At 37.1% G+C, this 15,417-nt stretch overlaps 1 protein-coding gene and 1 long non-coding RNA gene across 3 annotated transcripts in view; one reads left to right on the forward strand and one right to left on the reverse strand.

The window, feature by feature from the left end:
• Positions 1 to 15,417, forward strand: part of LOC131832238 (uncharacterized) — a 40,738-nt gene that overhangs the window by 22,506 nt on the left and 2,815 nt on the right. The window lies entirely within an intron of this gene.
• The window catches only part of DHX29 (DExH-box helicase 29), a 59,089-nt gene continuing 52,331 nt past the window's right edge, over positions 8,660 to 15,417 (reverse strand). For both annotated transcript variants that reach the window (XM_059174997.1, XM_059174996.1), the window contains 6 exons: positions 15,261 to 15,397; positions 14,756 to 14,849; positions 12,885 to 13,187; positions 11,850 to 11,981; positions 10,847 to 10,943; positions 8,660 to 9,005 (listed from right to left, as the gene is read on the reverse strand). In XM_059174997.1, the coding sequence (XP_059030980.1) occupies positions 8,950 to 9,005; positions 10,847 to 10,943; positions 11,850 to 11,981; positions 12,885 to 13,187; positions 14,756 to 14,849; positions 15,261 to 15,397 (819 nt within the window). In that variant the 3' untranslated portion in view covers positions 8,660 to 8,949. The remainder of the gene's footprint in view (positions 9,006 to 10,846; positions 10,944 to 11,849; positions 11,982 to 12,884; positions 13,188 to 14,755; positions 14,850 to 15,260; positions 15,398 to 15,417) is intronic.

Raw genomic sequence — 15,417 nt, forward strand, 5'->3', positions numbered from 1 at the left:
TGTCATTTTGTCCAGAGAAGAATAGATGAATGAGAGAACAAAATGCTAAAAGGGTAAGAGCAACCCCAGAAAAATATACACTAACCAAATCAGAAGAGACCTGAAACCAGCGGGGGTTGGTGGGAAGATAGGGAAGAAAGAATAGGATTAGGCTGGTGAATAGAACAGAGCCACACACTTGATGTTGGGTATATTTTGGTATGTTAGAAGAAACTGCTTCCCAAATTTTAAAGAAAAAATATATAAAAATAAGGGTAAACATGATGAAGGGATGGAATATGACTGTAAAGATGAAAATTTAAAAAGATTTTAAAAAAGGAATTGATAAGCAGTTGGTTGAAAAAGGAATAAAAAGGGAGAGAATGTGATCAGAACAAGGCTATATGCAAGATTTAAGGTATATTTTGGTCTGTTAGAAGAAACTGCATCCCAAAATTTTAAAGAAGGAAAACTTATATGTAAACAAACAATAAGGTTAAATACAATGAAGGGATCGAATATGACCATAAAAATGACAATTAAAAGAGTTTTTTAAAAAGGTGTTGATAAAATAGTTAAAATAGGTTAAAATAGGAAAGAAAAAAATTTTTTAAAAAGAAAAAAACCCCAAAATTAAAAAAATTTAAATTCCAAAGACTAAAGAATCATGGGGAAAAAGCCATGAATTCTTTGTGTTATATTCTCATGGTGTTTTGCAATTCTCATTGATCAGTAAACTTGGCCTTGGCTGGATGTTCTTGCTGATCTTTTGGGGGGAGGGGCTTGTTGCAGTGAGTCTCAAATGTTTTTGCCTGAGACAGAATTGCCTTTGCCAGGTGCCAGGCTAAGTAATCTCTTGGGCTCACTCTCAGAGTTTTTGTTCCCTGAATGTTTTCTGTAGCTTTGGAGGATGGGAATGAAGATGGTGGCCTCCCAATCTCCAGTCCCGGAGGAGCTGAGAGGTTGGGGCCCCACTCCTCAGTGTGCCCTCAGAGAAAAGCAGTCAAACCCTCCAGTCTCCCTGGTCTCTGGCCATACTCCATGCTTACCCAGCTTGTTTCTATCTCTGGCGCATGGCCCCATTTGGAGTCTCCAAACCCAGCCAATTCCTGCAACTTACTCCTGTGCCACTCCTCCCAGGAGAAGAAGGGTGGGGGTTGCCCTGGATCTGCCACTTCTAGGGTCCCTGCTTGAAGAGTAGTGCCCCAGCTTTGCCTCTGATCATGGTTTATGGCAGCCCCAAGCTGAGAGCTCACCTCGGCTCCGTCTTTGCAGTCGGCTTCCTGCTCTGATACCTGGGAGCTCTGCCACACTCAGGCTCCCCCAGTCTTTCTGTGACCCCCGAGGGTCCTGAAACCATACTGACTCATCTAGGATTCCACCCCCTACTTAGCCACTGGAGCAATGTCCCTCAGTGGAGCAGACTTCTTCTTCTTCTTCTTTTTTTTTTTTAAATTTTTAAAGATTTTATTGAGAGGAAGCGAATGAAAGAGAGCATGGGAAGGGGAAGGTCAGAGAGAGAAGCAGACTCCCCGTTAAGCAAGGAGCCTGATGTGGGACTCAATCCCCGGACTCCAGGATCATGACCTGAGCCAAAGGCAGTCACCCAACCGAGCCACCCAGACACCTTGAGGCAGACTTGTCAAAGTTCCAACTTTGTGTTCTGCTGTTTTACCGCTTGCCAGGAGCTGGCCCCTCCCTCCCCTGTGGTCTATCTTTCTATATATTGCCTCGGTTTCACTTCTCCACACACCCTACCTTCCAGAAAGTAGTTGCTTTTCTGTTCCTAAAATTGCTGTTCTTCTCTTCGATCTCCTTTTGAGTTTGTAGGTGTTCAGAGTGGTTTGATAACTATCTAGCTCAATTCCTGGGACCAGATGAAATTTAGGTCTCCTATTCTTCTGCCATCTTGCTTCTCCCCCCTTCAAGTCTTTAATCCATCTTGAATGTGTTTTTGTGTATGATGTAAATTAGTGGTCCCTTTTCATTCTTTTGCATGTTTAGTATTCCCAAAACCATTTACTGAAAAGACTGTCTTTTCCTCATTGCATATTCTTGCCTCTTTTCTCATAGATTAATTGATCTGGTAAGTGTGGGTTTATTTCTGGCCTCTCTATTCTATTCTTTTGATCTATAGCGTTTTCTTGCCAGTACCATACTGCTTTGATCACTGTAGCTTTGTGGTAGAGTGTGAAACCTGAGAGCTTGATATTTCCCACTTTATTCTTCTCAAGTTGCTTTGGCCGTTTGGGGTCATGTACAGCTTTTTGTATGGACATAGGTGTTTATTTCTCTTGGGTATATAGTCAGAAATGGGATTTCTGCTGGGTCATACGTTGTCTTCATTTAACTTTTTGAGGAACTGCCAAACTGTTTTCCCAAGTGGCTGCATGATTTTTATATTCCCCCAGCAAGGTATGAGATGTTCATTTTCTCCAGATTCTCCCCAACACTTGAAACTGTCTGCTTTTTTAGTTATCTTTGTAGTGGTGAGGGAGTATCTCATTATGGTTATGATTCACATTTCCCTGATGGTTAGTAATGTTGATCATCTTTTCATATACCTGTCAGCCATTTTTTTGTCCTTGGAGAAATGTTTATTCAAGTCCTTTACTCATTTTAAAAATCAGGGTATTTGGGGTTTGTTATTGAGTCGTAGGAGTATTTACTGGTTTTGGAGATTAACTCCTTGTGAGATACATGGCTTGCAAATATGGTATGGTATGGTATGGTATGGTATCACCCATACCATAGATAGCTTTTTATCTCTTTATTGTTTCCTTCATTGTACAGAAACTTTTTAATTTGATGTAGTCCTACTCTGTATCTTTGCTTTCTTGCCTGTACTTTTAGTGTCCTATCCAATGAATCCTTTGAATTTTTACCCTAGTTTTCTTAATAGTTTTACAGTTTTAGATCTTATTCTGTCTTTATTCTTACTTGATTGTTGTGTGTGGTAGAAGATAGGAGTGCAGTTTCATTTTTCTGCATATGGATATCCAATTTCTCAATAGCTTCTGTTGAAGAGACTATTCTCTCCATACTTAGTTTTGGCACACTTTTGAAGATCATCTGACCCTGTAAGTGTGGATTTCCTTCTGCGTCCTCTATTCTGTCCTGTTGTTTTATATGTCTGTCTTGGATATCCCAATACCACTTCATTTTGATTACTATAGCTTCGTAATGTTTAAAAATCAGGAAGTGTGAGGCCTTCAGCTTTGTTCAAGATTGTATTGGCTAATCAGGGCCATTTGTGGTTCCATTATAAATTTTAGAATTGTTTTTCCTATTTCTGTGAAAAAAATACCATTGGGACATTTATAGGCAGTGCATCAAATCTGCAGACCATTTTGGGTAGTATAGACATTTAAAAAATATTCAGTCTTCCAATCCATGAGCATTTAATTTTCTTTTGTGTTATCTTTATTTTAGCAACGTTATTAGTATACAAATCTTCTGCCTCTTTGGTTAAACTTTTTCCTAAGTAATTATTTTTTATGCCTTTGAAAATGGGATTGTTTTCTTAACTTTCTTTTTGTTAAGTGTATAGAAATGCAACTGATTTTTATATGTTAATTTTTTATCCTACAACTTTTCTAAATTCATTTATTATTTCTAATGTGTGTGTGTGTGTGTTTCTACATAAAACATGTCACTTGCAAACAGGTAATTTTACTTCTTCCTTTCTGATTTGAATGTCTTTTTAAAAAAAATTAATTTATTTGACAGAGATCACGGTAGGCAGAGAGAGAGAGAGAGAGGAGGAAGCAGGCTCCCTGCTGAGCAGAAAGCCCAATGCGGGGCTCAATCCCAGGACCCTGGGATCATGATCTGAACTGAAGGTAGAGGCTTTAACCCACTGAGCCACCCAGGTGCCCCAGATTCAAATGCCTTTTATTTCTCTTTCTTGCCTAGTTTGCTCTGGCTAGCACTTCCAGTATCTTCTAGTATTATGTTGAATACAAAGATTAGAGTGGGCATCCTTGCTTGTTCCTGATCTTAGAGTAAAAGCTTTGTTTTTCACCATTCCGTATGATTTTAGCTCTGGGATTTTCACATATGGTCTTTATTATGTTGTAGGAATTTCCTTCTGTTCCTAGTTTGCTCAGTTTTTAATTGGGTTGTCATTTTACTGCTGAGTTGTAACAGCTCTTTATATATTCTAGATACAAGTCCCTTATCAGAGAGATAATTTACAAATAATTTCTTCCATTCCACAGGTTGTCTTTTTACTTCCTTGTGGTGTCTTTTGAAGGACTAGTGTTTTTACTTTTAGCTTTGGCATGCACTTGCAGCTTTTTGTATATAATGTAAGATAAAGTTCCAAATTAATTCTTTTGTCTCTGGATATCCATTTATCCCAGTACCATTTCTTGCAAAGGCTATTCTTTTCCCATTGATGGCCTTGGCACACTTACTAAAAATCAGCTCTCCATAGACAGGTTGGCTTATTTCTGAACTCTCAGTTCTGTTCCAAAGATATATATGCCTATCTCTTTGTCAGTACACTGCTCAGATTATTTTTCAGTCATCTTTTCATTTTTCATCACTAGCTGAGTAACCTTAGAAAATTTAGCTTCTTAGGCTCCATTTCCTTATTTGTAAATTGGAAATACATTACCCCTTCCCTCTCAGGATTGTTGTCAGGAATAAACAAAAATATAATAAAGCTTTTATTACTCAGTGCTTATCACATCATGCTCAATTTAAAAATTTTTTAATGGAAATATGCTTTCCTTTAATGTTTTCTTTGCTTCCAGCTAATCCTAATAGACTGTTGTACTTCTAAATGCAAGAATTGATTCAATGAGAAAAGGTTGACATATTCCTGTCCCACCACCAGGATTCAACATGTTCTTACCTGAAGAGCATGCCATTTTATCATGTGATCCTCTCATTCATTCATTTGCTTATTTATTCATTATCTTTGCTATTAAGTTGCAGGGCACTTTCCTGCTTTCCCAATAATTATAATTATAATTATAGCACAGAAGTACTGGCCTACTGTGTTCTGAACCTACCTTCAGTGATAACCATCTTTATTTTGCTATCCACCAGCATTAGGTTTAGTTATTACTGCAACAACTACATCTCAAATTTTAAATTCTCAAATTCTCTTCCTTAATCAGCCTCCTTACTTTATTCACAATGAATTGGGATTAGATCCTGACCTCTAATTCCTCAGCCTCTCCATTTTCCTAGTCCATGGCCTCTTTTCTGGCCCTGTTTGCCTCTATGTAAGCATTTTTGGTCAACAATTCAATGAGACAGTCTCTTTCATTCTAAGATCCCATGGTCAATTTTAGCTGCTCATTTCCTCAAGCCCCTAAGCATTCATTGCTGAGAAAGCCAAAAAGCCTTTCCAGCTTGTTCCTGATATTCTTTAGTCCATTCTTGGGCTCCCTCAGATGCTAATATTATTCAATGTAAATATATATACATATCTATTTGTAGGGAGGTTCCATGTCTAGTGCTGGGCTTGAACTCAAGATCCTGTGATCGAGAGTTGAGCATTCTAGTATTATTCTTACTGTCTCCTGGTTCTATTTTGTCTGTAAATTAGTGCCAATCTTCCCATCCTAAAATATCTCATTCAACTTCTTAAACTGCTTCTTCATCACATCTGTAAAGAGTACTCCTTATTTGGTGCACTGACCTTTTAGTTTGTATTCATTCCCTAAAAAATATGCTTTGCGTGCATTAGAGTTAACATGGCAGGCCTCAAGATTGCTCTCTTTAGAAGGACCTGCCTGCACAGTTGGCTCTTGACTGGAGCCTGTTCACTTGGCTTTGGAAAATTCCATGTTTTTCAGATAACACTGTTTTGCCTGCTTGGGGTACTTAATACCTGCTTTCCTTCTGGGAGTCTGGAATTTTTATAGTTATGGTGTTGGTCTTTGTGCCTAAGTGACCAGCCTCCAGTAAAATACTTGTGGACTCCAAGTCTCACCTGGGCATCTGTGGGCAGAAAGGCTGAATATGTGTAGGGAGTCTATGTGTAGATTCCTCCAGATTCTGTGTGTTTTTTCCTGTTGCGTATCCTTTCTCTAGAGTCAGCCATACCCAGAGTCCTGCGAATCCTAGTCAGTCTTCAAATGTATAGGTCTGTGACCATGTCCTTCCTTCCCACCCTTAATTCAAACTGCTCTCTAAAGTTTGATCTCTTTATGGTGTCTTAGTCCATAACAGTTGTTGACAATACTCTTGCTTCCAGAAACTCTCCTTCCTTGACTTTGTCAAGAAACTGCAGCCATATTTGAACTCCTTCCTCTCTACTCCCTCATGTTACTCCTTCATTTAGCAGACATTGACTGAATGCCTGTATGTGCCAGGCACTGTGCTCAGTATACATGAGTGAGTGAAACAGCCGTGGTGCTGCGGATTGTCTAGTGGGAGAACTCAAAAAGTGGTTATTTCATGTTAAGAAGAGTACTGTGTGGTGAGAATAATTAAAAGGGGAGATGGACTTCAGGAAGGGTGGTCAGTGAAGAAATATGTAGGGTGGTCTGTGGAGATTATCACTGATGCAGGGTAAGGTCTTTTTGGTAAAGAACATAAGCAGTACTTTACAGCAGAAAATAGCAAGTGCAAATGTTTAAAAAGTCCCTTAGAATCTTCTAGGATTCAAAAGGAGTCTGGTGTGGCTGGAGCACTGTGAGAAATTTGGGAGAGGAGGAGAGGAGGTTGGAGGGTAGTGAGGAACAGAACTTTGTAGGTCATGGTTAGGAGTTTTTATTTGAAAGACACTGGGAGACCAGAAAGGGTTTAAATCAGCTAAACGATAAGTATCTTTCAAAGATCATTCTTAGAAAGGTGTGATACATATGTATATTTTGGGGTATTACTTAGCCATAAAAGAATGAAAGCCTGCCATCTGCAACACCATAGATGGAACTAGAGGGTATTAGGCTGAGTGAAATATGTCAGAGAAAGACAAATACCATGAGATTTCACTTAGGTGGAATTTAAGGAAACAATCAAAGGACCAAGGGGAAAAAAGAGACAAATCAAAATACAGATTCTTAACTGTAGAGAACCAACCTGATGGTTACCCCAGAGGAGGTGGGTCAGGGAATGATGAGCACTTGTCATGATGAGCACTGAGTAATGTACAGAGCTGTTCAGTCACTATATCATATACCCCTGGAACTAATGTAACACTGTATGTTAAATATACTGGAATTAAAATGTAAAAAATAAAAATTAAAAAGCTCATTCTTACAGTTGTAGAGAAGAATGGATTACAGAGGGATGGGGAGGGGAGAGCCCAGTTTGGTGATTACTACAGTGACGTAGGTGAAAGATGACAATGACCTGGGTTGGAGGGATGGCTGGGGAGATGGAAAGGACTGAACAGACTGTGAAATAGGGAGCGCTGCAAGATTTTAACCTCATGTGTCTTTCAGCTGCTCTCTCCTTCTGTGCTTTTCTCCACTCCCACATCTTTAACAATGATAAACCTATGGAAAACTCTAGCCCAAAGGCCCTAATCCTGATGCCACTATTTGACAACTTCAAAGGAATAAGGCTACAGTTACATTTCAGAAATTCAAATGGTTCTAGAGCCATCAAGCCTCTGCCACTTACTGCCAGTTTGATCTGGGCAAGTTACTTCACTTCTCTGTGCCTGTCTGCTCATTTGTACAATGGGAATAATGTACTACCTACTCATAGGTTGTTCTAAGCATTAAATCAATACATAAAAACCATTTGGGCACCAGCTTGCACACACCTAGTGATGGGAAACATTAGTTCAGGACTCCACATTTCTGTCTCCATGTTACAAACTGAAATTCCTTTAGCACCCAAACTAGCTCTTTGATCTGACAATGTCCAGTTCTATTAACGGCACTAGCTGATGATTCCCAACTGCAATCATATTTGACTCTTTGTTCCTAACTCCCTTATCCCACTGCAGGCAGAAAGTTATTGCCCATAGGCACATAATTACTACTAAGTATTATTTTTACTCCCACATAAAGTGCACATAAAATGGAAATTATAGCTTTTTTTAATTCTTTCATCAACAAATACTGAGTACCTATTAAGAGAGTCAAGCACTTAGATTAGTTTCCTATTCCAATCTTTCGTCCTTCAGATACAATTCCTGCTATCTGGTCTACACAGGTCTATTTTTGAAGTTCTTCAACAATCTTGACTGGAAATGAAGGGAAAATTCCTCGATGTAATCAGAATGTTGTTTCAAAAGCTACTGAGACCCTTGAAAAAGATCTAAGCATATTTTACTATCTCAAAGTAATTGACTTTACTAATTCAGTTATGGGTACAAAAAAGGGTTCAAGGGCATTGATACCAAAGCTTACTTAGGATGGAGGAAAATGGTTAAGCCGTCCATCCCAAGGTTCACAGTAGCATTAGCCATTCCTGCCTATTGTCTAGCAGGAAGTAGACATCTTTGCATACAGTGTGTATCTATTAATACTATTTTGGTTATAAATATTAAATAATTGATTCTGAAGTTGTTCTTTTCAAGGAAATTTAATTGCAACTGGTTTTGGAGTTTTTGCACTTTCTCTTGCGGGTCGAAAAGGTCTAAACTCTCCAGATAAGAAGGACTGGTAGAGCATAAAGTGTATACACAGGGAATCAGGACACTAAGTTACAGATACTACAGACACAGGCCTTGCCCATAGGCACATAATGATGTATGAAGCATGGATGATACCAAAGGATTTATTGTAAATGTAGTGCTAAATACATTGCAAATAATTATCATTAAAAAGGAACTAGAAAATTACACATGTTTAAAGTATGTGCTTTTTTTCCCGTCACCTTTAAGTTATGGCTAGTACCAACATTTTAAGTACTGAAATACTTAATGTGATGGTCCATTTTCACATAATTTCATGACTGTATCTTCATCTTTATTTTTACACTTGATCTTAGCCAAAAGGCCGAGAAGCGATTCTTCATCTTTATTTTTAAAGCAGTTGACCATGACTTTCAGTTTCAGTTATGATTCTCTGTTTTTATCAATTCTGTAATGATCTGCAGAATCTTGTCATCTGAGTGGAAGAAAAAGGCACCCATGAACAAATTCATCACCTGGCTAAATTCCCAAAGTATACACATGTGAACAGCAGGCATACTTGATTAGAAGATTCTTTTATATTAGAATACAAGACTATACCAGAAATATTCACAAGAAACCTAGAGATGTCCACAAATAGGATTTGTTGCTCTACAGATATTATTGTTATAGTTATTTGACCCTACTATGACAAGTAGGCCAGTGCCCCAAAAAGTGATGTGATTTAACTATTTGTCCTTTATAAGGAATTATTTATTTAAAAATTCTTTTAAGACAGATAGTTTGCTAACTTTGTCACCTGGCTCAGATATACTGAAGGATCTATAAGCTGTTCCATCGTCTTCAGAATATGTCAGGATTTCCACGGTATGGACAAAGGAGGAGGAACTGATACCAGTTGCTCCATGTTTAGTCTGAACAGAAACAGTAACTTCTAACAGGGAAGAACTCTTGGAGAGGTGTCAATGGGGAAGTGACAGATCTCTCTACACAACAAAAGTATAAACACCAATTAATCTGACAAACAGAGCAACAGAGGCTACAGTATTTGCTAAGGAGGTTATGTTAACAGATGCTTCTCCTTTTCAACAGCTGTTCCGAGACTGTGACTTCTTAAGAACTTCACTGCCCTTCAGATAGGTGTAATAATCAGGGCTGCAAGACTGAAATTCTGTCTTTACATTAGACACTTCAGTAAGAGAGTACCCTGAGAAATTCTGATAACTGGGCCCATGGCCTGACACTCAGTCTTGGGGGCTACTCTGACATTAATTAATAAATAAAGGAAGGAAGGAAGGAAGAAAAAGAAAAGATCATTTGCTAAAAGGGAAACAATGACGGTCTAAAAAGAACCATGAATTTTAAGCTCCCTAAGTTTGAGGGTAGTAGCACTAGATCCATAGCTTCCAACATTTTATTCTATGAGCATTAACTGAGATACTTGTTAAATACAATCAATCATGCTGCAACCCACTGATCAATTCTTAACATCATTCAAAGTGGGAAAACCAAACTGAAATGCTTTGTAATGTGATGCAATGGGAAGAACAGAGCAGCAAGCAGAAAATATCCTTTTCCTAGAAATCCAATTAATCAAAGCTTTAGATAGAACTACTATATAGTTCGCAGGATATAGAGGGCATAGAGAAACACCTTAAATCAAAGCATGAAGATTTAACCAAACAAATCCTAAATGACAAATTTTACCAGTAAAATAATCCAGTTTAATAAAAGTTACTCTATTTAAGAAGGGGGATGGCAGTAGGGGAAAGGGTTATAAATTAAGTGATTAAAAAATAACACACAGGCCTCTCCCATAAAGATTAAATATGTCTGATCTGGGGTAGGTCTTTGGACTTTGTATTTTAATATCTGCCAAGACGATTCGGATGATTTGGGAAGTTTGGGTGGGAAACACTGCACCAGATTAATGGAAAATTCAGGTGTTTACTACAGGTTTCTGTTGAAAAATAATGTACTTTTTAAACGGACTAGAGCTCTACTTTTGTGATAATGGTCGATAAAAACATGTTGGGAACCTCACAGAATGTCCCTTATAATCATAATTTAACAATGCTCAGTTTCACCATCCTTTTTTCCCGGAAATAGCCAGAAGTTTAGAAGTAAAGCTTAGAAGAGGAAAGAGTAAGATAATTAGATTGTGAATAATGAAGCAATGTCTAGGAGTCTGATGGAATTCAGCATAAATTTTATGAAAACAATTTTTAATCATATGGACTGTTAAGACTTCAGTGTGCTAATGTACTCAAAATGTTTAAAAATAGTTTTCCAGCTATATTAAAAGCAAATACTTACTTTCAAGGGACATCTTAGGATTTTCAAGCTTTTTTCTTAAAACAGAATCAATGAGAACTCTAAGCTGCTTGAAAATGACAGCTATTTTTACAGGAGCCTGTTGAGAGGAGATGACATATTGTCCAAAGTTAATCTCTGTGAGTGTGAATGTGTTTCAATAAGTGAAAGAAAGCATGTATACCATGTGTTTAAACACATCTAGACTTGAATATAAAATGTTATTGGAAAAATACAGGGAAATTATTTCCTGTAACTTCTTACAATAACTGTGGAGGTGAAGCCTGAAATTTGGGGGAAGGAATTAATAGTTTTACTGAGGTGTAATTTACTAACCTTAAATAGACAATTTCTACAACCCTGACCTCTTGGAGAGAATTGCATATATTTTTTAAGTCGCATTTAAGTTTACTTCTTCAGTCTAAGACAAATTGTGATGGCACAGAGTAACAGAATGTTTTAGATTTTTTAAAAGCTGGTCACTGTTGATGGGGTTACAAAGAAATAAGCTTATTGCCGGTAGCAATGACTGGTCTAATTTTTCTGGAGGAAAAATTGACCATACTCATTAAAAGCTGTGATTTCTTACAGTTGGTATGAAGTAGAAGGAGCTTAGAAGTCTTGCTTGGCTAATAACAGCAATTCATTTACTCTAAGAAAGTTATTTAAACTTCTCACTGAATATAAGTATCTCATATATGGAAATTAATCACAAGGTTATCAGGGTAATAAATTTAGAATAATCCATGTAAAGTTAACTACTGAGACAGTTAACTTAGGGATGGCAAGTTATTATTACTGATAATATAGTCTGCAATAGTAGGGATATTATTTAATTTTTGTATTTAACTGATTTAAAACAGTATAGGCAAGATAAAATAAGGAAGTCTTCCACTTTCAGTGAAATTATAGGGAGAAACTATGCAAACACCAATAAAATTTTAAAAATCTACCTGTTACTGTAAGTAGAAAATTTTAATGTTATGAGATCAGCTGTAGCATGTACCTGAAAATAGATCCAGCCATCAATGGAAAGAAGACGTTCCCGGTGTTGAACTTCAATATCACCACCAAAAAGTAAAACTGGAAAAGGGGTTATTAGAGTAGTTTCCCTCAGATAAACTCGGGTATACCTTACCTGCATAGGAATAAAGAGAGAAAAAAAACTTTGCAGCCTGAAAATGTGAGACATTCATCTGTTTCATGTAAGCATTTCTGTAATTTGCTCATGTAAGATTTACACTGTAAGTTTTGTAAAGCTACCTTTACATTCTAACATCTGTGCATTTATACTATTAAAAGGCATTTTAAAACATTAATTGTAAGGGCAAATTATATACCTTCAGCATAAATGAAACTATGAACAAGCCATTTTATAATACTAATGCTGTTAATTAGCTCAAAAATAAAACAGTTTCATAGTGTCTGGTTTTTAGATCAATGTTCAGTTATGGTCATTAGTCAGGAATTCCTCAGCTTTTATATTCAAGGGTTATGACAGTGTAATGATTTTTGACCCAGTACTTCAAAATATGGATCCTTGTTAGTTTATAGCAAGCTACGACTGAAAAGATTTTCTTAATTGTAATCTATAAATACTTTTAAACTATCTTGGGTTACACAGTGACTCAAACTGTTGCCAGATCATATAGAGTTCTGTCTAATCCCATATCTCCTTTATTTGGAATGCACATAGAACATGTCTTTGTTCTCTTTTGAGGTAGCACCTTTTGTTGAAATCTCGGAACTGATACATTATTTTTTTTTGAACTGATACATTATTAAACAATATCTATTTGCTATAATTGTCTTTACTTCAGGTAGGAAAGATGATAGCATAGAAACCTTAATATTTTTCTTTCATTAAGTGAAAGAGATAGGACTTTTTATGAGAAACTATATACACACAGATTTCAAATATGTAAAAAATAAACTGTTCAACTTGAGAACCAAATATAATACTTGTTGGGGCATCGTGACTTGTTACAACTGACTTCTAGAATAAATCTCTGAATAGTGGAATTAAGAATAAGCACTTTACCTTCTCCTGGTATAAGAGCCATCCATAAGTCTGCAAATCTCGATTTACTGAGGATGGATGTACTTGAGCTTTGCCTTGGGCTGTCTCCACAATGCAAGCCAATTTTTCTGTAACATCAACTGATTTTGTATAGATTATCTTCCCCACATTGTCATATAGTCCAGCGGCCAGTACAGCTTTAAGAAGGGCAATTTCTTGGAAGGAAAGGGTCTGTGAGGCTCTGTTTCCTTCCCAGTCATTGGGTGTTGTGGATGATGAAAATCCTGCTGCCTTAACCAACTTGATTAATTCTTGTTTTACATCCTAGATTGGTTTATGTTAAAAAGAGACAAGGTCACAATTGATTAAAATAGAGAAACTGACAATCCTTTAATATATATTGCTGTTTCCCATCAAAATTGATAGGATGCCAAATTATTTAGTTAACTAGAGCCCAAATCAAAGGAGGAAAAAACGATACGGTAAATCAAGAGTTACCTATTTCCATGGCCCAAGACTTTCCGTGTCATAAAACATGTCTAAAATGTGAGAGCAATAAAAATGTGCCTGAACACATTTGAATTCAATATATTTACTTCAGTAGTAGCTCTCTCCACTCAGAGAGGACTAATACTGATGAAGAACAGGAGAGAATCTTGGTCCTGGACTGCAAATACTTTGTTCATTTGCCCCCGAGAATCTCACCTTAATTCTAACAATGACACCTTCATTTAATCTAAAATTGTTGTGAAAAATCTGTATTTGCCTTTAGTAACTAAGTGCCAACCAGTTTAAATTCTATAGGAAGGATGAGCATTTTTCATAGCAAACAGGATACAGTCGATTAAAAGGTGATATTTACATTTGGATTTCCTTTAGGTTTCTGGTTTGGGGCTTAAGAGACTTTGATTCCAGGTGAGAAAAGGCCAAACAGCTGCTCTACCACCACAGGGGAGGTGAAGAGATGGAAAACCTTGCAGCAGGGGACGTGAAGAAAGGAGGCGGGAGGTAGATGGGTGGTTTTAAGGGAGTGGAGACAGGAATCCCAGTGAGTTAGCCCAGAGACAGCTGTTTCTTCACTTTATCCCTTTATCTACTTGTAGAAGGACAAAACTCATTCTCCTGCTCTCGTCCTGGCCGTTATTTTGAATAACAAAAAATAATGGCTTAAGTTATATGGGAATAAAATATTTAACCCTGTAAGATATGAGCACAGAATAGAGAAATTATCTAAGATACACTGTTTATTTTTCTGAATACTTTTATAGCATGTCTGCAGTAGAAACTGTTTGCCTTTAGATGGTGTACTGAACATCATTTCCTATGCACCATGAACAGGAAGTATCTGCAGAGGAGCCCTGCTTTTTGCCATCACTTGTCTTTTTATTTTAACCAAACTTCTACTCTCTCTCCTCCAAGAAATAATTCTGGTCCTCAGCAGTCATCAAAACCTGAGTGATGGGCACAGTTGTTAGGTTTCCCTTCCCAAGAGCAGATTTATACACTTGGTCACAATCAGCCACAGAGTACCATGCTGTGGATGCTTTACCATAGCTATCATCCTACCTGCAATGAAGTAGCTGGCTAATGCTCAGGAAAACAGAGAAGAATTTCACTAAAGGGAACTGTGGCTCTTAGGAAAAATGACTAGGTCCTAAGCCTTGGAAGCATTTTATGACTATTACATTATGACTGTTAAATACTATTTTAAATCGCTGTTTAATACATAAAAGTCACCTACTATAAGAAATGAAACAAAAAATTACAAATTCAGTAATTCAGCAAATTAAATCTGTACTATATCAATCACCACCCGAGGCATTTCTATTTCTTACAATAAGCCTATCCGTCAACCATATGGCCCCGAATTAGCAAGCTCTATCAAGACTTACCTCTAGGGTTAACAGAGATGTTCTATTAAGAAAGTTTCTCCGGCAGTATGCTATTTCAGAACGACAGCCGCCTTCTTGCCGTGCTTTTTTCCATCTATGTACATAAAATGACCCAAGTTTAACATGTTTTCTTTTCAAACTCTCTGTTTCAGGGGTATTAACCAAAGTAAGCTTTAATGAAATTACAATCACTTAAGGGGGGGGTCTTAATTGTTGTAGGAGTTACTAACTGAATATAGGAGTATGAACTGCAATATGGAGACTTTTTTGTGTATGAGTAAATTATTAACTCCAAATATGAGGTAATATAGGTACAATACAATGTACATTATTCTTAAATTTTAGAAGGATTATAAAAAAATCTTTAATATAATTATACCTTGACAGATGAAGTAACTAAAAGGTAAATCTTAGATTTACCTTTTGAATGCAAGTCAAAGAATTTTTTTTTAAGTAAATAACCTCAGTCACTGACTTACTGACAACACCCAGATTATTTCTTTACCCTAGGTATGCGTTGTAGATCGTCAGGTGGTCCGAATGGGCCATAGCCAAAGCTGATTTGGCAAGATCTGCCTCATCTTTCCGACCAATTGGTGTAGTAAAAGGAGACTTCTCGGTCATCACTGCAGCTAGTGTTGCCTATCCATAAATAACCAGAA

Source organism: Mustela lutreola, chromosome 5 (genome assembly GCF_030435805.1).
Source record: "Mustela lutreola isolate mMusLut2 chromosome 5, mMusLut2.pri, whole genome shotgun sequence".
NCBI lineage: Eukaryota > Metazoa > Chordata > Mammalia > Carnivora > Mustelidae > Mustela > Mustela lutreola.